A 26,643-nucleotide genomic window follows, 5' to 3' on the forward strand; every position below is an offset into this window, starting at 1 on the left:
ACTACAACAATTTCATCATTTTTTGCACTTGTGGCAGCTTTAACTACCAGCTGTCAAAATTAATGACGTTAGATCTGCCCCACTTCGACTCATATACACTGAAATTTGTGACAGTAACGCAATCTCGAGCAGTAAAAGCTTACTTTTAGACGACCTGATATGTATATACTCAAATCTAAGACGCACTTTTTCTACCAAATTTCAAGTATTAAATGGGAGATGGGTCTTAGAGTTGCTTCTGACTTATTTCATTAAAAATGAAATGAAATGAAATCTTTGAGTTTTACGTCCCACGGTTATGCCGGTTAGGCTAAAGGAGACGGTGATTATGAGAAATGAATGAAATAGTGGAATGATGAAAGTGGGAGGAAACGGGAGAACCCCGAGAAAACCGACACACACACGGTGTTTGTCCACCACAAAGTTCACTTGGGGGGAGCAGGGTTTGAACCCGGGACCCCATGCACCAGAGGTGAACGGTCTACCACTGAGCCACCACGGCCCCTTGTTTTATTTAATATCCAGGATGCGTCTTAGAATTGAATACAAGAAATTGGCCCAACTTTAGCCGTTTAGAAATGGGGATGCATCTTAGATTCGAGTATATACAGTAATAAAAACTATGGTGAATTTGAACAGTCTGTAGCTTATGTATAGTCCTGCATGTAACTTATCTGAATACATGGAAGGTACAAAAAAATAGAAATAGTTAATTATCCAAATACTTTAATACATAGTTTCTTATAGGTGCGTAGTTCTGTTCAGAATACGGAGAAACATCGTACCGGCAAACGCTGCATGGTTGATCGGCTTAACATTTTGTTGCTGGCTCTGTCCTCCTCTTTTGAAGACAGAGCAATAGCTCAGACTTTGTGTTGCTAGCACATTGCTATTTGCCGCTGCTGTGAGATTTTCTCTTATTTTGAAGGCTTTGTATAAATATGTGGAAATATAATAATAATAATAATAATAATAATAATAATAATAATAATAATAATAATAATAATAATAATAATAATAATAATAATGTCCCGTCAGAGTCATGTCGGGACATGGGATATTTTCTTCGAAATCGGGATGAATAGTGACCCTACATTGTCCTCTGTAAGTTGCAGGAGCATCCACTCAGTATTTGTTTCGGACACAACCTGAGGAATGATTCGGGTCATACTTTAGCAAATCTGACCGTCCTATATAACATGAGTGCTGAAAAGGAACGTTAAATATCCATCAATCAATCAACCAGTCTAAAGAGAGAAATCATACTTACCAGGAATCGAACACGGAATCACCCATACAGAGAGCATACGCGCCAGGAACACTTGCTGTTGGTTGTAGACGAAAGATTTTGCACAGGTACTAATCACTTTGCTGGCAATTGCATATCTACAATCCTAAAAATTACGTGTATCTTAGACTACACCGTTGTGTAACTACCTATTCTAACCTCAAACTATGTTTCTGAAGTATTGAAGTAATAGTATTGGAGTGAAAGTAGAACTTTGCGTTTCAACGCAAGACAATATTGATGCATCTGTTAACAATTCACATAAGAGAAGCTGAAAGACACAGAGATAGGTTTACAGTATCTCCTCGAGATTTTGTAACAGATAATTTAATATTTATGTTTTGTCTTCCTTACATTAGGCCTGGCTGAAGCTAGATCGACGAATAGGAACGGCAGAACGCAATCGTCACGTTATTGAGCTGCTCTACTACTTGGGTCTGATGAAGTGTGCGGACACAACAATCGGTGAAATTGGTGAAAATAAGGCGCTATCTGGCGGCGAAAAGAAGAGACTAGCATTTGCAACAGAAGTAAGAGTTACATCTACTTCTATTACTACTCGAAATATCAAACACAAAAATCGAGAAAAATGTATTAGTTTCCAGAACAATGTAGTTAGAGGCAGATCTGTAGGTAAGGGTGGCCAAGAGAGCTCAACCGTCACCTGTGACCACCTTCAGCTAATCCCTGAATCTTCTACTTGTTTGTCAGTATGTACACTCATGTCCAAAATTATTGTCGCATATCTATAAATAAGTTGTTGTAGGAATATGATTTGATAACGAATTCGCCCGGTATTTCTTATAATGTTAGTATGTGTATAATCGGCAAAGACATGTATGCATGTCGCAAATTTCCTGTCAAAAGAGCAGTAAATAATAACAATAAAACGAAAATAAAATTTTCTTACCCATTTAGCAACATTTCCTTTAACATATTCTAATTTTCGTATTTTTAATTTTTTTCCAATGAAATTTACCACAAATATACATTTCCCGATTATACACATAGTATCAGTATTAAAAGTACCCTGCAAAATAATTATCAAATTATATTCTTTCAAGAAGCCAGTTATAGATATGCGACAATCATTTTGGCCATGAGTGTACATATGAGTGTTAGGTTAACTCAAATTCTTCTTTTGCGATACAGTTCATTGTGAACAGGGCGTCCTTATCTACGCCTCTCATTGGATCATGTGTCCAGGATCATTGTCCTTCCATTCCCCAACTCCCATTGCTCGTAGGCAGTGGCGGATCCAGCGGGGAGGCGATCGGGGCGATCGCCCCCCCGCAGAGGAGGAAACTTCCTTATTTTATATATAAATAAAACATATTCCTGAGTTTTGAGCTCTTAAAAGTAGCAGTATTACAACCCACCGCCCCCCCAGAAGTCCGTCCTGGATCCGCCCCTGCTCGTAGGTTTTCCCCATCTTTCCTTCAATTGACCCCTAATTCTCTTTCTTTCGATACTTTGGTTAATGATCTGATTTCGGATTCTCTTATTTTCCATTCATTTGACATGCCCTATTCACCTGATTCTTTGTGATTTTGCTATGCGTACAATTAACTATTTATAGCTGGCCTAAATTCATGATTGTATCACTGTCTATATGTATATGGTCTATGGAACCCGGAGGTTCAGTGCCGCGTTCACAAAAGCTCTCCACTGACTTCTATCCTTAGCTAATTGGATCCAGTTTCTACTTTGTATTCCTATCTCTGCGAGATCCATCTTAATATTATCCTCCCATCTGCGCCTAGGTCTTCCTAATGGTCGTTTTCCTATGGGTCTACCAGTCAAGATTTTGAAAGTGTTTCTACTTTCTTCCATTCTAGCTACATGACCTGCCCACCTAAGCCTCCTAGACTTGACGACCCTAACAATGTTGGGTAAACCGTATAAACTATGTAGTTCCTCGTTATGAAGCTTCCGCCATTCCCCATTCTCGTTCCTCTTGGGTCCGAATATTCTTCTCAGGATCATGTTCTCAAATACTTTCAGTCTATGTTCTTCCCTCAGAGTAAGCGACCATGTTTCGCAACCATACAGAACAACAGGCATTATTATCGTTTTATATATTTTAAGCTTCAAATTCCTCGACAGAATTCGCGACGACAAGAGATTTTGAACCGAATAGTAACACGAATTCCCTGCTTTTAGTCGACATTTAATTTCTTCGTGAATATGATTTTCGTCTGTTAATATTGATCCTAAATATTTGAAAGTATCCACTTTATCAAAAGTATTATTTAATATTTTAATGCCTCCACAATTTGCCGTATTACGGTCCCGACGCACTTCCATGTATCATAACCGTTCTTAATTGGCCCTAAAATCGATCTTCTAATTTTCCTTTTCAAATGTTAACAGCTGCTCTGCAGAATTTATATCACTGCAAATATGTGGCCTACTGTTCTTCGTTCAGATCTGATGAATCCACGTTGATACTCTCCAATGTTTTCTTCAGCGACTTTCTTTATTCTATTAAACAATGCATTATTTTGTGCTGTATTGAATAGAATACGTATTTTATGTGCTGTAGTGAATAGAATACGTATTGTATGTGCTGTATTGAATAGAATACGTATTTTATGTGCTGTATTGAATAGAATACGTATTTTATGTGCTGTATTGAATAGGCACATATTCCTGTTTTATGGCAATGAAGTTTATCACCGTTTTTGAGAATAGAGAAGTTAATTCCACATCCCAGTAGATTTTTCTTTTCTCTGTATTTTCTCCATTAACGTGTAACACTTTTTTTTTTAGTTCTTCTTCTCTAGCTTTAATCATCATCTCGCCTACTATTATGACCTCTTCTGGTGCTTCAACCTCCTTCAGCATAGGGAGGGCGTTCTCTACTTCTTCACTAATGTTTTTTTTTAAAATCATTACTTCCTTGTAGTGGGAGATTTCATTGAGCTCTTCGTTCTCTATGACGATTTGTTGCTCCACATTCAGAAATTGTCTAAAGCATTAGACCCACCTATCCATGTAATTTAAGCATTCGAGTTCCATGTATCCATGTAATGCATTCGAGTCTATCTCAATTACAGACCTCAAAAATAGATTGGCCGTGCATTTATAGAAAATAATGAAATTTCGTATTGTTCACTGTGGTTTCCACATACTACTCCGTACTTTAGAGTATCCAGAAGGATTATGCACTTGTATCACTACACTATTAGACCAACACGCTTGTAACTGGACAGAAATTTATCTCGACACCCTAGGCAGAGTTTGGCTGCAACTTGATAAAGATCTGAAATGTGCTGCATTACGCGTGGATCGTACATTAAACATATGTATTACGTAGGAAAGCAACCTCCTCTATTTTTCCTTTTGTAAGAAAACAACTTGTTCGATTTTCTTTCCTTATGTGTAAATTATGTTTACCTGTACATGATTAAACTAAAATAAATCATCATTAAAACCAAGGAGCTCCGCCCTTTTTTTTTACAGATACTAACGGATCCTCCTCTGCTCTTCTGTGACGAACCAACGACTGGTTTAGATTCGTTTTCAGCGCAGAAAATAGTACACATGATGAAATATATGGCATCTAAAGGAAAGACTGTTGTGTGCACCATTCATCAACCGTCTTCTGAACTCTTCGCCTTGTTCCATGAATTGGTGTTACTTGCTGATGGAAGGATTGCGTACATAGGATCCACTGAGGGGGCGTTGCAGTTCTTTAACAGGTATTGATTAGTCACCAAATAATAGGTATTAAACTGAGTAATTTGTATTTCAATGGAAGAAATGTTGAAGAAGTTAATCTAATATTATTTTTCTATAGTTGTTTTAAAAGGTTAGATTATTTTCCCATTGCTCTTACATTTTGGGATGATTGAAAATTGCTATCAGCGAGTTTTAGCTTAGATTGTTCCATTTTTCGTAGCATGGAAATTCCCATCTTGCTCTGATTTCTTCATTTCTTCCTGCCGTCTAAAATTATCCAAAGAAGTACCCATGTCCGTAGAACCTCATGAGCCAATATTTTGAGAATAAATTTTAAATTGAGTTGGATGCTACAATGACATTCACGTCAAATGTCTTCTTCTGGTATCTTTCCACTGAACATGTGACACTTGCTATGGTGGATATCCATATTAACTCTGGCAGCATCGTATGTTTAGTTATTCAAGATGGCGAATTACATATCCAAGGTTGCCAGTGCACAATGCATTATTTGTTTTCCTCTTAATGAAAGTTTCAAAGTGCTGATATTGTGCGAAGATTATCAGCAGGAGCGGATTAAGGCTTTTGAGGCCCTGTAGCCAACTATTTCAAGGGGGCCCTATATTACGAATAATTTCAGGGCATACATTTTCTTTGCTGCCTTCCACAGTCTTATAAGCTTATTGAAACACCAAGAATTATGCTGTAATATTAGTTTAATTACGTTTATTATTAACAGATAAATGCTGATATACTGCAGTGTAACACACAAATACCAAACAAAAACCAAATGGTCAACAATCCCTGTAAAAAACACTAATAGAGTGAACGAAATTTAGAAACTCTCCTAGATTTGACCTAAATAATGGCAGAGATATTTCAAAGGAATTGTCACCACAAGCTAATAATTTGGTTTGTAACCGAGCCGTAAAATAGCTCACTTCCTCACAAAATAAGTATCGTGAGGATGCGTGGAAGAAGACTTAACTAGTGATACTGCGAGCAGGAAAAAATAGCATGGATCTCAAGCCTATACAAAAAGTTGCTTGCTAGATTTTAGTGTTAAAGGGCCTGGGGGGCCCGGAGCCTGGGCTCCATTAGTTCCGCCCTTAATCCGCTCCTGATTATCAGCACAATTTCGCAAATTAGCTGTAAAAAAAAGATGCAGGCGAATCAACGATGCACACTTTCTAAAGAAGCCACGAAGCTGTAAGGAACAACGAAAAAAAGAAGAGGCTTCATGTGGAGATGCCTGCTTGAGCGATATACAAATAACTCTTCATTAAATAAAGTCCATAAGCATTAAGAAGTATTGGAGAAATCATGATCTAAAGATAACCACAATAAGTACCAACACAACTGACTGATCTTTTAAAGTAATAGCTCTAGACTGGGATATTTGCTGTTAAATCTTCTCATATGCACCTCTATAGTCCCGATTTAGTAGTGACTTCAGCTTGGTATATGTATGGTCTCCTAGAGGAATATAAGTGAGCCAAATGCTTTAAGTCAGAAGATAAACTTGGAATTTCTTTTACAGTGCTATAGATATCAAGAAATTTGGTTCTCTCTAGGGAAGATATATTAATTGATGCTGAAAAATTTTGATAAATGTAGAAGTCGGATGAGGGAGGGGAAGTAGAACAATCACTAATTTTTCAGGACTTAGGTAAACGCATTGAATAAGAAATAGTCATTTCGTAACCTAATACTGGATAGTATCATCTACAATAACCACCTGGATTATACTTTTTGAAGTGACTTCCAGGTGTTGCTGGTATTTCATTGATGTGAATTCACTCGCTCATTTGTAGATCCTGTAGTTCTAGCAAAGTACAGAAATGCCTATTCTTGCGTTTTACCCGCTCCAAATGGTCCCTAACATTCTCAATTGGGTCAAAATCTGGTGACTGTGCAGGCCTGACCGGAACAGAAACCATAGGGTGACTGAATGTTCCCCAAATTATGTACAAACGCTTTGAATCCCGAGAGCATGACTTGTGATATTAAAAGATCGGATATTCATTGTATACTAATCACAAAGATGTTGGGAAAAAATGGAATATGTAGCTCCTGAGGATGTCCAAATAAACAACCTAATTCATGGTCTCATTCACCTCTATGATAAGTCCAAATCATGGTGCGGAAAACATTTTCACACCACCAAAGAACCTCCTTCATCTTGAACAATGTCCTCCATACACTACAGGTGAAGTACTTTATTAAGCTTTTGGTACACTCGACCCCTTGCACCACTAGGATACAGATAGGAATACCGCTTGTCAGATGACACTACATGTTTACAGTTAATTGCAGTTCAATGTCTGTCTTTTTGAACCCATTCAAAATGTGCAGATGTATAAGCTACACCTAAACTAACTTGCTAAACTCTTAACAGGGCCACCTAGGTATACTGCTCTAATTCACTTGTTACGGATTATATAATTTGCTCGCCCTATAAAGGCTTCTTTTCTTTAAGTTCTAGTTTTCATGTACATTTTACTTCGCGAAGCTTTTATGAATGCCGCACTGAACCTTCGGGTTCCATTCATCATAGAGTTTGTCAGTTAGTTACTTAGATCTAAAATCTAAGAGTGAAGAGTCAGCGAAAGTTGAAAAGAAGAGCAATGCCATAAATAATTGAGAAGAAGAAAAGAAACCGGTTAAACCGGTACTTAAGAAATTGTGTTATTACGGATGTGATGGAAACTAAGCGTAAGTATTGGATGAGAATAGAACAATATTGGAGATAGTTGAAAAAGAATATATGTTAGTTAGGTCATTATTTGAGAAATTGTGTTATTAGTAATGGGATAGAAGGTATGATTGAAGATAAGAGAGAGAGAGAACTATATTGGAGATAATTAAAAAGAGAAAAGAAACTGATAAGGATATAATTTAAAAAGAGATTGTGTTATTAGGGATAAAATAGAATCTTTTTTCTTTTTGAAAAGAAGAGTAAGGTTGGAGGAAAGAAGAACGGTAGTGAAACTAGTTAAAAAGATAAAAGAAATTGGTAAAGACATTATTTGAGAAGAAACTGAATTATTAGGGATGTGATAGAAGGTGCGGTAGAAAGTCAGTATTAGAGAAAAGCAGAACAGTACTGAATATAGTTAAAAGGAGAGAACGTAACTGGTTAGAACATTATTAAAGAATAAATTGTTTTATTAGGGATGTGATAGAAGGTATGGGTAATTGTCGGAGTAAAGAAAAAACGACTGGAAATAGAAGAGAAAAAGAATCTGGGCAAGAGATTGATAATAAAATGTGTGATAGAACATAAGAGAAAAACGGTAGAAAAGGCTACAATTAATGGGTGATATTGCCAAAACAGGTAATTTTTACATCAAAACTAAGAGTAACACGTGTCAAAAATAACAGAAGAATTGTGATGATGATGTTAACGCATTAGAATATACATAACATAAATTCTGAGACGTAAATAAGAGCAAATTATTGATTTTTACGGATGTTTTTCCTTGTCTAGTAGTTTAATTCATTCAGATTAAACTAGTAACAAGAATAATTGTACCACCGACTGTGCACTCTTTGACCAACTGTCTCTATAGAGAAGCCAGCAAGAGAAGGTCTCTGACAGCTTCAGCGGCCTTGCCACTGCTCACGACTCAAGGCTTTTTTCAGTGCATCTTTAATGGCAATTTAATTAATAGTGTAAAACAGAGTGACCGTAGTTGGTAATACTAGAACCAAGGGCTACATTTTCCCTTCGCATGTGGTAAGAAACTTCAGGAACCATTTTTTGATGGCCCTGCTATAACAATCTAGAATATGTGACTGTTACAGATCAAATTTTCTTCTTTCTAGTTTGGGTTATGATTGTCCTCGAAATTATAACCCGGCGGATTTCTTCATTCATATGCTGGCGGTGACTCCAGGTGACGAAGCTAACTCCAGGAATACAATCAAAAGAATCTGCGATAATTTTGCAGTCACTGATCACGCAAAGGCCGTCGAAGTTCTCGTCCATTACGAAATGCATATTGGTTCCTCAGGCATAGTAAGTTTTTATTTTATTTTATTTTAATCGCGAAAATTTTTTATCACAGATGTGAACTACAATTTTATGATCCATTCATAAAAGCATTAATAAAAAATTCGCAAGTAATAAATTGAAAAGAATTTCCTATGTTTTATAGTCGCGTACAACTATATTTTGCAACAAGATTGCATAATTCAGTGCTTCAGGGTGGAGGAAATCATGTCCTCTTCTAACTACAGAGAAGCACGTTGAAATACCTGTCTCTGTTTTGAAGTTACTAAATAATTGGCGCTGATTTCGTGGAGATTCAATTGACTTTTGTTTCACTCTTTGCGAAATTTGATCTTACAACAATTTTATAATAGTTAAATCTTGTAATTTCATTGTAATGTTTGGCAATTTTATTTTTGATTTTCGTTTAACGAAACGGAACACAATAGATGAGGTACTCAATTATTCAATTCATTTACAATAGCGGATTTAGCTAGGGGCCAGAGGGCCCTAGATCTCCAGTGTTTTTTTAGTTGGAAAAATAATGTAAAGCTATTATTTATGTGTGTTTGGAAGTTTATAGCAAACTCATAATCAGGGGCGGATCCAGGGGGGGGGCGATCGGAGCGATCGCCCCCCCCAAGAAGAGAAACATTTCTTGTTTTAAATATATATATATATATAATATCAATCCCAGAGTTTAGAGCCCTTAAAAGTAGCATTATGTCAACCCACCGCCCCCCCCAGAAGTCGGTCTTGGATCCGCCCCTGCTCATAATATACCTATCAGAGTCTGGGTTCTGGCTGCCCTCTGCCAGTTTTTACCTTCTATATCTGCCGCTGTTTATTTACTTATTACTTTTTAATACTCACCATGACTTCAAATTCTCTTATGTCTATCTAAAACTTACACTGTGTTCAGGTGGTCATTTTTCGTTTGTGTACAAATACACAACCAGTGGCAACTCCAGAGGGAAGTCACATCGGATAAAATGTAAATATTTTCGCTAGAAGTTACGGGAAGAAAGCTCTATACAGGCTCTCTTGTACAGTACACAACAAATTCATTTCAATATTCAAGTCCTTTCTTGCATCATATATGAATGTAAAGCATATCCTAAAAATATCTTCTGGATTTTGATTGTCTAAGAATTTTGGTGTGTAAAATTTATGAAAATATTTCGTATTTGTATGGTGTGTCAATTCTATTGAAATGATTTCCTTGAAAAATGTAACTTTGTCCATTGTATTTGACATTATCTTGTAATTAACATTTTCAAAATGAATAATTATTTTTTTTCACTTAACATAATGGTGATATTGTCAACATACACATGAATGTTTCGTTGAATGAGCTTTCAGATTAGTTTTATTTTCAAATGGTTACAGATCTTTGTAACATTTCTTTGCAAGTCAGTGTAACATCGTGGAAGCAAACTCGGATCAAAATCCAAACCTTGATTTTCGAAGGAAAGATACATCAACATACTGGAGAGAACTGAAAGTAAGCTATAGTGGAGTTAGAAGCTAAATCAGTGGCGTATATGTGTTCTTCAAAGGACTCTACTTTCCAAGTTAATATAATTTCAGGTGTTTGAATACATAACTTATTCACACTTCTCAAGCAATCTGTGGGTTTCAACTGCGATTTTCTTCAACTTGAAATAAGCAAATCCAATTCAAAGGTCACAAACACAGCAGCGTACGACGAATAAACTCATGTGCTCAAAACAGTGCCATTTGGCAGACTCCTACTTGAAATATACTGTAGTAATGGGGTCACTTTGCCGAACTTTTTGGCCCCTGGGTCCCTGCCCCAGGACCCATGGTCCCTGGCCCGGGGTCAAGAACCTAGGGGTACATAGGACCACCCCCTAAAATTTGGCAGGGGTACATAGGATCACCCCCAGGACCCATGGTCCCTGGCCTGTGTCAATGACCTAGGGGTACTTAGGACCACCCCTCTAGATTTTGGCAGGGGTACATAGGACCACCCCCTTAAATTTTGGAAATTGCCAAATCTAAAAATTTGGTATGGTAGCCTGGGACCATAGTATGTACCTCTATCAGTATTGGGTGTCTATGTCGTTCCCTTTTAGGGGTACAAAATTGCCAAATTTTAGTACAACCACATGTTTGGTTTTTTGGCTCATTTTATTCCCTTGGATGAGGTCCTATTACCTTATATAGTTATATGGGTGTATACAGGTGTTTATTTCCTATTGTAAGACATAGGTACATTTGTGCACCCCGGCAGGAGTGCCTTGGCCCACCCCTTAAATTTTGGAAATTGCCCAATTTAAACATTTGGTATAATAGTATAGAACCCTAATATAGATTACTATAAATTTGGGTGGTCCACCACTTCGTTCCCTTTTAGGGGTACAAAATTGCCAAAATATAAACGTAAGCATTACGTTGTACCACGTGTTTGGTTTTGACCTAATTTATCCCCTTGGATGAGGTCCTATTACCTTATATAGTTATATGGGTGTATACAGGTGTTTATTTCCTATTGTAAGACATAGGTACATTTGTGCACCCCTTTAAAAATTTGGCAGGAGTGCCTTGGCCCACCCCTTAAATTTTGGAAATTGCCCAATTTAAACATTTGGTATAATAGTATAGAACCCTAATATAGATCACTATAAATTTCGGTGGTCTATCTCGTTCCCTTTTAGGGGTACAAAATTGCCAAAATATAAACGTAAGCAATACGTTGTATCACGTGTTTGGGTTTTGACCTAATTCATTTCCTTGGATGAGATCCTATTACCTTATATGGTTATATGGCCATGTATAGGAGTCCATTCCCTATTATGAAACATAAGTACATATGTGCACCCCCGGGAATGGTACCTTGGCCCGCCCCTTAAGTTTTAGAAATTGCCAAATTTAAACATTTGGTATCATAGTACTGGACCCTAATATATATTACTACAAAATTTGGGTGGTCCACCTCGTTCCCTTTTAGGGGGCATTTTGTTCCGCTTTAGGAGTGAACATGGATACCTTGGAATCGTCCCGAGTTTGATTCTTGGAAATGTTGAATTTAACGTCCCCGCGAAAACGGTGAGAGATGATAGGACGAAACATGAACTTACTTGACTGAGGATTGAAGCAGGGACCTCATACAGTAGAGACAAGCGCTGAGCCATCGTATACGTGTGTTGATTACTATGCAATGGTCCCGAGTTTGATTCTAGGTGTTAGTGTTAGAAAAATTTAACGTCCCACTTGAAACGATGATGAGAAATGAGAAAACATCATAAACTTACTTGCTTGCGGATTGAAGCAGAGACCTCACACATCAGGAAAAAAAAACGCTGAGCCACCATGCCAACTTCAGTGCAAGCAATTTTTGCGTATGAAAAAGAACATGAACAGATTATGTTACATTACTACATATTTCTGCTCGTTGTTACGCATAGAAGCTTGTTATTGTGAAATTGCAGAATCTGCTTATACTACATCAGCATTTTTTCTCAGCTGACGGACTTTTAAAGCTCAACTTTACATTTATGTCAAAAGACAGTTTCGTAACATATCGATGAGTGTTACATTTTTTCAATCAAGTTTAAGAAAAATGAATCACATTTTAGATGTGGTAATTTGAATGTCGTAAGAAACTATGATGATGTCATTATCAAAATTGCGATACTAGATGTCGTAACGATTGATGTGTAAGGAGAAAAAACGTGAATAATGTCACAACCAATCAGATTGCTTCTTACATCCCGTTTCGGCTCATGATACATGATGAAAGCTGTGTTTTCATTGGTTCTCCGTGATGTCATTGATTCATTTTCCTCGTTTCTGATTGGCTGATAGTGTTGTCACTTTATAGTTGAACCCGTTTCAGACCTAAATAAAATTCTTAATTTCATTTTTGAAGTCCTACTTCCACGAAGATCGTGAATGAACGTAGGTGTACCTCTAGTGACAGCGTGACGTTACTCCGTTCCTTGAATTTGAGGTAAGTATCGACCGCGTTTTCTTAACATCAATGGAGTGTTTTTGCATGAGGATAACATTGTTATCATTGTTTTTATTTAGCATGAATTATTTAGCAAATGGAAGAATAACCCTCACTTACTTGACCGGGGATCGAATTAGGAATCCCACACATTAGAAGTAAGCACGAGAAAATTGTTGATTTTGGTTTTAGCGTCCCTTCAGTAGTGGGGGCTAGGAATACAGCTTAATGTTGAATCTGATCGCATACTGGGTGTTGAACCAGGGCCAGCGTTGCGTAACGCTAACCACTTAGCTCAGTTTCTGAAAGTAAACAAAGAAACTACGCACGATTTTGTTCCCTACAACGTGAGACGTGGACCTACAGTTTAATGTGGGATCTGATCTCCCGCCGAGAATCGAATTCGAGTATTCCTTGTCTAACCGCTTGAAAAAAGCAAGCGCATGAGATGTTGTTTTCGTTTCATGTTCGTCATACGTTTAAAGTTCAGTGTCAGAGGAAAAAATGCTTACTACAATGATTCTTTCAGCACAGTTAGAAAAACAATTTCATTCATTCTTTTTATCACTACAGAAACTTAGGTCATTTACATGTTGATGTTGGTCCGGGTTTGATTTCCAGTATGACGACAATAAAAATTTTAACAGTAAAACTATTTGAGATATGATCATTCTTTTAGGATTGATCGTGTAGTCATTTGATAATGTAGTGATCTCTGAATTCAATTTTAATTCGTGCTTTTTTTCTCTCTCGTTTTAGATATTTGTTTTCTTTGCCTATTGCTTTTTTTTGCTTACCTTACCTTTTTCCCTATTTGAATATGGCTACTTCTGGCTTTACTGTCTTGCGAGAAATCAATAGACATTATCGGCGTTTTAATCTCGAAGGACGAATGCTGGAAATTCAAATTAATGCTCCGGCCAGTGGCACCGATATTGTGGAGTGGGTTCAGGCCTCCTTTCAACAGATGTTGGATTATTTATTGGAAAACGTCGACGAATCATCGATGGTTGGATTATCGATTTTATCCCACGATGAGAAGAACAAGCCATTTTATTTATCTTTCCGGCATGCAAGTAATTTGACACTGGAGACTTTATGGGCTTCCTTTGATCGCATCCTTCAAAGTAACGATAGTTTTCTCATGAACGAACCGTTCATTGTACATTTTCATCATGTGGATGTGCCCCGTGGATTTGGAAGAATGCGTCGAGGTCTTTTATCAAACGACGAATTATTAAAACGCAAGAAAGGCATTTTACGTGTAAAAAACACCGACAAGAAATGTTTAGCGTATGCAATTGTGATTGCTATTGGCCTAAAGAAATATAAGGATACGAACAAGAAACTGTACAGACAATACCAGGACCAGAGCAAGTGTGTCGTTCTCCCAGCCGTACATGAACTTTTGTCTCGATCCTCAGTGAATTTAGAGCATGGGGGATCTGTGGAAGAATTACGACAATTGCAACGCTACTTGACAAATTATAAACTTACCGTATACACTAGCTTTTCCGGAGAAGATATTCTGTATGAAGGACCGGGTGGCGAAGACAAGATTCCAATCAATTTAATGTGCATCAATTCTCATTATGACATCATCACGTCATTAACGTCTGTTTTTTCAACTGTGTATTATTGTGCTGCATGCCACAAAAAATATAATAACAGAAATAGACACGTTAAGAACTGTTCGGCCATGTGTGAGAAATGTTTGCAGAAACCGCCATGCAGTAAGACCAATACGGAGAAGCAGTGCCTAGAATGCAATCGTGAATTTTATGGTGAAACATGCTATATAAATCATCTAACTGTACCATATCATAAGGGCCAACCAATATGCAAGATGGTGAAACAGTGTGCCAAATGTTTACGCATTTATTCGTTTGTCCATACAGGGGAAAGAAAACATGATTGTACAGATTATTTTTGTAATGTGTGCCATAAACACGTTACGTCTACCCACCAGTGCTACATGAAGCCTGATATGACTCAATTAAAACCTGGAGTTCCATCAGTGTTACATGCCAAGAAGGCTATGATTGTCTTCTATGATATCGAAGCCACACAGGATACTTTCTTCGATGAAGACACGTTCATTCATAAGCCCAATTTACTGGTGGCCCAACAAGTATGTTACAACTGTGTTCAAGATGAAGATATACATCATCCGTGTGAAGTTTGTGGACAGCGAGAACATATTTTTCAAGATGATCCGATCAATGCCTTTCTTGCGTATTTACGTCAACCACGACCCAACATCAAACTTATTGTATCTTTGGCACATAACTGTAAGGGATATGATGGTCATTTTATTCTTAAATCTTTAGTGGAAGAACATGAATTGAAACCTACTTTGATCTTGAACGGAGCAAAAATTTTAAGCATGAAAGTGAATCACTTATCGTTTATTAACTCTTTAAATTTCATGCCAATGGCTTTAAGTAAATTATCCAAGGCATTTCATTTACCCGCGACCAAAGGATATTTTCCACACTTTTTTAATACTGCTGCAAATCAAACGTATGTGGGAAAATTACCGGACATCCATTATTATGGTGCAGATGAAATGAAAGTGGATGAACGAGAGAAATTCATGACATGGTACAACGAACACCAGAACGATACGTTTATTTTCCAAGAAGAATTGGTAAACTATTGTGTCCAGGACGTCAACGTACTTCGAATGGCTTGTATATCTTTCATGACCACTTTTGAACAAGAAACTCACGTCAATCCTTTCCTGGAGGCTATCACTTTGGCGAGTGCGTGCAATTTAGTATTTCGACGAAATTTCTTAAAACCCAATACTATTAGCATTCTTCCTGCACGAGGATATCGTCACAGAAACAATCAGTCACGGATTGCTTTGCAGTGGCTTGCCTACATGGAAGAAAAAGAGGGTCATTCAATTCTACATGCGGCCAAAGGCAAAGAAGTTTATGTTGCTGGTTTTCATCTGGACGGCTACTACAAAGATCCCGACACTAAAGAGGAACACGTGTATGAATTTGAAGGGTGCATATTCCATGGATGTCCTCTATGTGTCCCTACAGGCCGTGATCAACCCATTTATGAGAACTCCGAAGAAACAATGAACTATCGCTACGAGAGAACACAGCGTAAAATGAAATTATTACGATCCATGGGATATAAAGTACATGAAATGTGGGAATGTGAATTTCGTCAAGTGTTAAAATCCAATCCAGCATTGGCCTCTTCTTTAAGCACACATCCTTATACTAATAAGACACCATTAAATCCAAGAGACAGCTTCTATGGTGGTCGTGTTAATGCCATTAAATTGTATCACGTCGCAAATGAAAATGAAGGCGAAGAAATAAAATTCTTGGATATCGTTTCCCTGTATCCTTATGTGAATAAATGTGGACGGTATCCAATAGGGCATCCACGAATATATCTACAGGGAGATCCAGAAATGCCCGACATTCAAGATGTCAACGGATTAGTCAAGTTGAAGATTTTGCCTAGCAGAAATGTGTTTCATCCAGTGCTGCCATTTCGTTCAAATAAGAAGTTGTTGTTTCCACTTTGTGCTGCCTGTGCCACAGCATTAAATCAAGATTCTGAATGTACACATTCCGACAGTGAACGAAGTCTAACGGGAACATGGGTGTCCTATGAAATTCAAAAAGCCATTGAACTTGGGTATCAAGTCATTGAAATTTACGAAATTTGGGATTACGACATCACCGTATATGATCCAGAAACCAAGACTGGCGGATTATTCAGCGAATACATTAACACATTTTTGAAATCTAAGCTGGAAGCTTCTGGTTGGCCTGCCAATTGCGTCACCGAAGAAGAAAAGCAGCAGTATATCCAAGTGGTACAACAACGGGAAGGCATAACTTTGGATGCAGCAAATATAATGACAAATTCAGCACGTCGTAGTCTTGCAAAACTCTGTTTGAATGCCTTCTGGGGACGACTCGCTATAAGAGACAATTTCAGCCAAACGACCATCATTAACGACCCCAAAGAACTGTATCAGAAATTAACTGCTCCAGACATAAAAGTCAACCAAATTTTACCTGTTAACGATTCGATGTTATACCTTTATTGGCAGTATGAAGATGATGTTCCAGTACAAAATCACAATGCTAATGTTGTCCTTGGAGCATTTACAACGTGTCAAGCTCGTCTGGAACTCTACAAATATTTAGAACTGCTGCAAGAAAGAGTACTATATTTTGATACAGATTCCGTAATATTCACGCAGCGACCATCACAGCCCACAATAGAACCAGAAGTATTTCTTGGTTCAATGTCAAATGAACTTGAATCAATTGGACCAAAAGCATACATTAAAAAATTCGTGTCTGGTGGCCCAAAACAGTACGCCTTGGAAATCTACAACCCCGACACGAAATCAACCAGTTATGTATGCAAAATTCGTGGATTCACACTCAATTATACTGCAAGTCAAAAGCTAAATTTTAATAGTCTGGAGCAAATGATCATAAATCAATCGAGTGAAAAAATCTCCATTAGCACGCCGCACAAAATTTACAGAACCCACGATCATCATCTTGTCACAAAACCTGAAGAAAAGAAGTACAGTTTCAACTATAAAAAACGCCGATTAATACCAGACACATACGAGACATTGCCCTATGGGTATAAAAAAGCCAGAACAGAATAACAGCCATATTTTCCCCTAATCCCACCAACATCACCTCCCAAAGACGGGGCAAAGAATCAACGCAACACGGGACATGCTTCAACGAGGCCACAGCGGAAACAAAACTCAGATGACATCACCTTGCAGAAACCCGTGGAGAAAAAAAAAAAAAAAGGAATTCAGGTACGTCACATTTGCGTTTTCTTTTCTCACCTCACTCTCTCTTGATCAGTTAGTTCGATGTTAATAATCTGTTTTTCTTCTTTCACAGGAAACAAAATAAATATTACCGTGTATATTCATATGTTTTTATTTTCTCTTTACAGAATTTGTACCCGTCACGGACACGTCTTCCTTTGAAGAAAAAGAAATTCTGTATTCTATGTCACATGCTAAAAATAAATGTACAAAAACATGATTCTGTGTTTTTATTTCACATCCTAAAATCAAATTCTTTTCCTGTACTGCGATTTCAATTTCTTTTTTCTGAATCAGTTTACCGATAAAATAAATCAGTTTTGCGGAAAAAAAAATCAAACTAAATTTTTGTTTCAGAAATTTTTTTTTGTGTACGAAAAAAACTGATTCAGAAAATTTTTGTGTACGAAAAAAAATGTTTTCAGAAAAAATTTTGTGTGTACGAAAACAAAATTGTTTCAGAAATTTTTTTGTGTGTACAAAACAAAAACTGTTTCAGAAAATTTTTTATGTACAAACAAAATTCTGTTTCAGAAAAAATTTTTATGTACAAACAAAATTCTGTTTCAGAAAAAAAAAATTTGTGTGCAAAACAAAAATCAGTTTTCGTCACGAAACTGCTCCGACTAAATGAATCGATTCATTCTGATAGTGTTGGCAACACTGGAAAAATTTCGGTAAGTATCGCTCAGACCCTGAGTTACAGCGAACACAACTAGATTCGAACCAACAACCTTACATGTCTGATTCATCTCTAAATACAGCCAACTAAACAATAAGATTATGTGTATACGTTAATGCTTAGCACTGAGTCAGCAATGTTTTCTTCAAGGTCAAAGTTGCACACGAAGTAAAAAGATGACAACACAGATCTTCTATCTTTCTATATGAAACATAAACCTAGTATAAACTGCTCGCACTGAAGTGTGTAATGTAACATAATCTGCTCGTCTTCTTTTCATACGCGAAACTGTTCGCACTGAATGGAGTACGGCGGCTCAGCGCTTCAATCCACAACGAAGTAAGTTCATGTTTTCTCCTATCATTTTTTCATCATCGTTTCAAGGGGACGTTAAACTCAACATTTCTTAAACTAACACACAAAAAAAAAAAATCGAACTCGGGACCATAACATAGTAATCAACAAACTGAACTTCTCAATGGAGTACGGTGACTCAGCTCTTATTTCTGATGTGTGAGATCTCTGCTTCAATCCGCAAGCAAGTAAGTTTATGGTGTTTTCTCATTTCTCATCATCGTTTCAAGGGGGACGTTAAATTTTTCTAACACTAGCACCAAGAATCAAACTCGGGACCATTGCATAGTAATCAACACACGTGTATGGTCGCTTAGCGTTTGCCTCTACTGTATGAGGTCCCTGCTTCAATCCACAACGAAGTAAGTTCATGTTTCCTCCTATCATTTCTTACCATCGTTTTCGCAGGGACGTTAAATTCAACATTTCCAAGAATCAAACTCGGGACGATTCCAAGGTATCCATGTTCACTCCTAAAGCGGAACAAAATGCCCCCTAAAAGGGAACGAGGTGGACCACCCAAATTTTGTAGTAATATATATTAGGGTCCAGTACTATGATACCAAATGTTTAAATTTGGCAATTTTCTAAAACTTAAGGGGCGGGCCAAGGTACCATTCCCGGGGGTGCACATATGTACTTATGTTTCATAATAGGGAATGGACTCCTATACATGGCCATATAACCATATAAGGTAATAGGATCTCATCCAAGGAAATGAATTAGGTCAAAACCCAAACACGTGATACAACGTATTGCTTACGTTTATATTTTGGCAATTTTGTACCCCTAAAAGGGAACGAGATAGACCACCGAAATTTATAGTGATCTATATTAGGGTTCTATACTATTATACCAAATGTTTAAATTGGGCAATTTCCAAAATTTAAGGGGTGGGCCAAGGCACTCCTGCCAAATTTTTAAAGGGGTGCACAAATGTACCTATGTCTTACAATAGGAAACAAACACCTGTATACACCCATATGACTATATAAGGTAATAGGACCTCATCCAAGGGAATAAAATGAGCCAAAAAAACCCGAAATTTGAATTTTTGGCAATTTTGTACCCCTAAAAGGGAACGATGTGGACCACCCAAATTTATAGTAATACATACTAGGGTTCTATACTATTGTACCAAAATGTTTAAATTGGGCAATTTCCAAAATTGAAGGGGTGGGCCAAGGCACTCCTGCCAAATTTTAAAGGGGTGCACAAATGTACCTATGTCTTACAATAGGAAATAAACACCTGTATACACCCATATAACTATATAAGGTAATAGGACCTCATCCAAGGGAATAAAATGAGCCAAAAAAACCAAACATGTGGTTGTACTAAAATTTGGCAATTTTGTACCCCTAAAAGGGAACGACATAGACACCCAATACTGATAGAGGTACATACTATGGTCCCAGGCTACCATACCAAATTTTTAGATTTGGCAATTTCCAAAATTTAAGGGGGTGGTCCTATGTACCCCTGCCAAAATCTAGAGGGGTGGTCCTAAGTACCCCTAGGTCATTGACACAGGCCAGGGACCATGGGTCCTGGGGGTGGTCCTATGTACCCCTGCCAAATTTTAGGGGGTGGTCCTATGTACCCCCTAGGTCCTTGACCCCGGGCCAGGGACCATGGGTCCTGGGGCAGGTACCCAGGGACCAAAAAGTTCGGCAAAGTGACCCCATTACTACTGTATATGTGTTCTTCAAAGGACTCTACTTTCCAAGTTAATATAATTTCAGGTGTTTGAATACATAACTTATTCACACTTCTCAAGCAATCTGTGGGTTTCAACTGCGATTTTCTTCAACTTGAAATAAGCAAATCCAATTCAAAGGTCACAAACACAGCAGCGCACGACGAATAAACTCATGTGCTCAAAACAGTGCCATTTGGCAGACTCCTACTTGAAATATACACACCAACAGGCAACTTACGACGGGAGTTTGCACTCGTAGTTTGGTCAGAACATCGAACTTTCGGAAATTTTTAAGTAGCACCTCGAATTACACCTAAATTCTTCATAGTAAAATAACAAATAGTGAATCCATTTTGTTATTCTACAGGTTGTATACTGTAGAATACTGGTTGTATACTGGAACCGAAATGGCATATTCTGTGTTCTAAAGGCCATGATTGCATTTACATCTACTAAGTTCAACTGTTTTAGCATTTACCATCTAACTTCCTACTGATGAGTTTATGATTATTTACAATTTTGATACTGTCGAAAAACGTCTAAGATTATCAGCATATACTAATAACAATTTCTAGGTAATGTTTTTAGAACTCATTGTATGTCACATATTTTATACTTTACATTAATTACTACTGTTGTAAATATTATATTTCTATTACAGGTTCGAAAAGACTTGATGTTTCAGAGAAGAAAGTAAGTATTGCACGTTTTTACTTTTTTTTTTTTTTTTAATATTTTAACTTACGAAGCTCACAATCATGGTTTTCTTACTAAAGTTCACACTAATATGGCGGACAGCGAGGCAAATTGTAATTTTTATTTCTAATTTTTTCATAATTTGTAGTTAATACATGGTATGTTACTTTAAAAAAGGAGGGGGAAATCAATTGAAGCTTACGCGGAATAGAAATGACGTTAGAAATTTATAAAAGTTAAATAAAAACAATTAAACTTTTAAATAACGCTTCTTACCCATATAATATACTGGATTCACTTATTTCACGGGGCCGCGGTGGCTCAGTGGTAGAGCGTTCACCTCTGGTGCTTGGGGTCTCGGGTTCGATCCCAGCCCCTGCCAAGTGAACTTTGAGGTGGACAAACACCGTGTGCGTGGGTTTTCTCGGGGTTCTCCCGTTTCCTCCCACTTTCATCATTTCATTCATTACTTATCATCACCGTCTCCTTTAGCATAATCGTGAGACGTAAAACTCAAAGATTTTCACTTATTTCACTCAGATATGAAATATTTTATACTCTTCTTCTGTTTTCTCCACTGATGTATTGGATGGCACTTGCGTCTTTGGTCCAAAGGGTTCTAGGTTCAATTGCCAGTGGAAAAGGCAGAAAAATTGACCGCATTACTGTGGTTCGGATTCAACCTTAAGCTGTAAGTCCACGTCTCAAATAGCGTCGGGGCTACAAAGGGATGCAAAACTTAACTAACAATCATTTTTTTTTTTTTTTTTTTTTTTGCAGTAAAACACTTAAACTTTAGACGTTAATGGTTCGAAGTATATTGCTGCTTTAATCCAAACTTCTTAATATTCCTTTGTTACATTTTATTTACATAGAAAATATATTTATGTTTAATAGGTCACTTTCCGCAAACTGAAAACATTCCATCCATTAGTCCTCTCTCCAGTTAACCTCTCTGTATTAACGTAGTAGCTAACGTTTTAATAATCTTCTTTCTCTCTCTTTTCCTTTTCTCCCTCTTTTTTCTTCCAGGATACCACCATTCATGAAGCTCAAAATAACATTTCTCTTCCCTTTTATTGCCTCAAATAGTCCCTTTTCCCCCTTCTCTTCCTTTTACCCTTCTACTCAGTCAATATTGTCTTGATTCTCCTCTATCCCCATTTATTTATTTATTTATTTATTTAACAATCACCAGATACAGATCAAAGGCCACTTTATACTGGATATCTAAGAACAATAACAATGGAAAGAATTTGGGAAGGTATCAGCCAGGGCCTGTTTAGTAGGTACCATCCAGGCATTTGCCTGCTGGGACTGAGGAAAACCCTGGAAAACCCCAGTCAGAATGGTCGGCAGTGGGAATCGAACCCACTACCTTCTGAATGCGAAGCCAACGCTCTACCACTTGAGCTACTTCGCTCGATTTCGAAAGTATTCAGTCGTTTTCCGTAACTTTGGTGTATTGTGCTCGCTTCTGCTCTTCTGAGTATAATTTTCTACAGGGAACATATGATACGTGTGTGTGTTTTTTAAACTGTATTCAAAGATTCTCAAAATTTCTCCTCCTTCCTTAAAGGCTTTTGCCACTACTATTTTTTTTTAAAAAAATACCAGTGTCACATGTGCACCACGTGAATAAGTTTGGTTTCTATGGTGTGATATTTCCTATATTAGTGTTGAAACCGGAAGGTAATAAATTTCTACTATTTCCGGTTTTAGTAGAAAGATTAAGAGTGGAGATAAATATATTTTTTGAACGCTAAAATGATTGCAGAGAACAGCTTCTCACCATTTATTACCTTTTGTACTATAGCGTTCAATGTTAAACGCGGAAGTGGTTCATTTCTGCCACTTCCGGTTTGAACAGGGGGATAAGAGAGAACATGGTATATATTCTTAGACGCTAAATAGATTCCAAAAACACTCTCGTGATCTGTAATCGTTTTCTCTATATATAATATTAAAACTGGAAGTTACAATGGACTTCTGCCAGTTCCGGTTTTAGTTGAGAGTTAAGGAACAGGTATGTTTTTGGAATGTTTATCGGATTGCAGAAAACTGTATCTCTCTATCTTTTACCGTTTTATCTCTATAGCGATGAACTTTAAAACCAGAAGATGTTGATTTATACCACTTCCGGTTTGAATACCGACTCCAAAGGCAAATTGCTTTTCTAAATTTTGATCCCCTACATTTTTACCAAATTTGTGATGATTGACCAAATAGTTCGTGAGTTTTTTTTGCCTCCTGAACGTATGGACAGACGGACAGACTAAGTATAAGAGTGTTGGTAAATGTAGCTCCTTAAAAATTACTGAACAACTTAAAGAGATAAAAAAAAAATATGATAACTTTAGAAGATCGCCCATATACTGCGTAGAAAATGCTTTTCAAAGAAACTAATAACTTTTTCTAGATCGTATCTTATAGTCCAGAAATTTGGGGGCTTCTTGCTTCTACCCCTTTTAAAAACCTTATAATTTCAATAGTAAGGGCATAAAGAATCTACTTATAACGGTACCAATCACATATTATTCCTCAGAACAATATTTCTGGAAAACTTGAGTTATAAGTGAATACTCGACGTCCAAGAACGAAACTTTCCTTGATTTAGAGGGGAAGAGTGTGAAATAATAAAACTTTCCTTCATTTAGTGAGGAAAATGTAAAACGATAAAACTTTAATTGATTTGGCAGAGAAAAAGTGTAAAAGAATAAACCATTCCTTGATTTAGAGCGAAATGTGTAAAAGAATATGACTTTCCTTGATTTAGTACGGAAAAGTGCAAAAGAATGAAGTTTTCTTTGATTTAATGGAGAAAAAGTGTAGAAGAATAAAAATTTCCTTGACATAGTGGGAAAAAAAGTGTAAAAGAATGAAACTTTCCTTCATTTAGTGAGGAAAAAGTGTAAAACAATAAGTTTTTTCTTGATTTAGTGGAGAAAAAGTGTAGAAAATTGAAACTTGTCTTGATTTAGTGGGGGAAAGTGTTAAAGAATAAATCATTCTTTGATCTAGTGGGTAAAAGTGCAAAGAATGAAGCTTTCTTTGATTTAAAGAGCAAAATTTAAAAGAATAAAATTTTCCTTGATTTAGTGGAGAAAACGTGACAAGAAAAAACTTCCCTGGATTTAGTGAAGAAAAAGTGTAAAAGAATAAACCTTTCCTTGATTCAATAGGGAAAAAGTGTAAAAGACTAAACTTTCCTTGATTTAGTGAAGAAAAAGTGTAAAAGAATAAAACTTTCCTTGGTGTAGTGGGAGAAAAGTGTAAAAAAAAATGAAACTTCCCTTGATTTAGTGAGTAAAAAGTGTAAAAAAATGAAGCTTTCTTAGATTTAGTGGAGAAAAAGCGTTAAAGAATGAAACTTTCCTTGATTTAATAGTGGAAAAGGTAAAAGAAAGAAACTTTCCTTCATTTAGTGGGGAAAAGTGAGAAAGAATGAGAGTTTCCTTGGTTTAGTAGGGGAAAAAGTATAAAAGAATTAAAAGCTTTTTTGCAAGAAAAAAATGAAAGGGTATCCTGCAAAAGGGAATGAAAAAGTATTTTGAGATATCGAAAATTCGATTTACTAGAGATGTTCGACTGTAATTGATGTCAAGTAATTTAATCATTTCCGATATTAGAAGAGCTGTATGGTTCCAAAGTATCTATCTATGGTTAAAACCAACTCTATTGATAGGAAAGAAACCAGAGTCCACCATATGTTTTACGTTTCCTTCTACAGTAGCTGAACCTTTGTTTGGGACGATAAAAATAATTGGAAATAATAATAATAATAATAATAATAATAATAATAATAATAATAATAATAATAATAATAATAATATCAAATGCAGCAATGGAAATGCATCATACATGTGTACCGTACAAATAGAAAACAAGGTCCAGTCTCTATTACTTAATTTGCAAATATAATCAATTTAGAATTTAATTTAATAATAGGATAAGTAAATCTTGTTTTGTTCAGCGTCTGTCAAAATAAGTAATAGCTAATTGAATTGTTTTGCAGCGTTCAGGTACTTTGGATAACGCAGTTATATTGGCTGACCAATCGCTCCTTCAAACAAGTGTTACGAGATCCGTCTGTTCAAGCTCTACGAATTATTCAAAAAATGGTAAGTAGGATTATTTGATTTATGGCCATTGATATACGATAAGTGACTACTTCATTTGTGACCAGTAACATACGATAAGTGACTACTTCATTTGTGACCAGTGACATACGATAAGTAACTACTTCATTTGTGACCAGTAACATACGATAAGTAACTACTTCATTTGTGACTAGTGACATCGATAAGTAACTACTTCATTTGTGACCAGTGACAGACGATAAGTAACTACTTCATTTGTGACCAGTGACAGACGATAAGTAACTACTTCATTTGTGACCAGTAACATACGATAAGTGACTACTTCATTTGTGACCAGTGACATACGATAAGTAACTACTTCATTTGTGACTAGTGACATCGATAAGTAACTACTTCATTTGTGACCAGTGACAGACGATAAGTGACTAATTCATTTGTGACAAGTGACATACGATAAGTAACTTAAAACGACTGTTGATAATTTCTTATTAAACAACTTGAGAGAATTAATAAAGGGTGATTTTTAATAGGCGGAGAACTTTAAATTGCCAACACTTTTTTCTATGGCAGTTGATATAACAGTTCTCGGTTGTTTTCAGGTTAGTTCGGTTTGGCAATTCATCATGAATAGACTCATGCCGGAGCAACGTTTGCAAACTGTGCAAATTTATTTTGAAAACTATGGTTCAATTCGACCAATTCATGGGACATCACGTGCATTTTACGGTGCTCATAATCATCCATCAGAGCGATTAATTCAAGAAACTATGGATCGTTTTCGCAATACGTTTACTCTAAACGAAATAAGCATCCGGTGGAATCATTGGGCCGGTCAAAAATGATGCTAGTCAGAATATTACAATGAACATTGAACGGTACAGAGACATTATTACTAACTTTTTCGTGCCTCAATTCTCAACAGAACGGCGTCACATGCCACACACCACCCGCCACAATTAATTTACTGAAAATTACAATTGACGATATGGACCTGTTAACTGGCCACCTCTTTCGTGCGATTTTCTCTGGGGATGCGTATTGTTGCATGTCTACGCCGAGAAATAAGAAACAGTTGAGTTGAGCCTAGCAATATTCGAAGCGTTATTGCCGAAATACAGTCTAATTTACTAAGAAGAGTGTGTGAAAATGGGACCTCCAGATTACGGCATGTACGCGTCAGCTGCGGTGGCCACATGCCCGAAATCAGATTCAAACATTAATGCCTTACTATGATGTCAAATAAAGCCAGTTTCATGGATATTAAAAACGTTTTCTGTGTTTTATTTCAACATAAAATTCTCCGCCTCTAAAAAAATACCCTATA

General features: G+C 36.8%; 1 protein-coding gene across 1 annotated transcript in view; it reads left to right on the forward strand.

Moving 5' to 3' along the window:
• The window catches only part of LOC145672061 (protein scarlet-like), a 314,540-nt gene that overhangs the window by 256,999 nt on the left and 30,898 nt on the right, over window positions 1-26,643 (forward strand). The window contains exons 7-11 of the mRNA XM_081741293.1: window positions 1,648-1,818; window positions 4,754-4,992; window positions 8,801-8,993; window positions 21,185-21,216; window positions 25,235-25,340. Coding sequence (XP_081597419.1) covers window positions 1,648-1,818; window positions 4,754-4,992; window positions 8,801-8,993; window positions 21,185-21,216; window positions 25,235-25,340 — 741 coding nt within the window. The remainder of the gene's footprint in view (window positions 1-1,647; window positions 1,819-4,753; window positions 4,993-8,800; window positions 8,994-21,184; window positions 21,217-25,234; window positions 25,341-26,643) is intronic.

Source organism: Thermobia domestica, chromosome 15 (assembly GCF_964235325.1).
Source record: "Thermobia domestica chromosome 15, izTheDome1.hap1.1, whole genome shotgun sequence".
In the NCBI taxonomy this organism is placed as follows: domain Eukaryota; kingdom Metazoa; phylum Arthropoda; class Insecta; order Zygentoma; family Lepismatidae; genus Thermobia; species Thermobia domestica.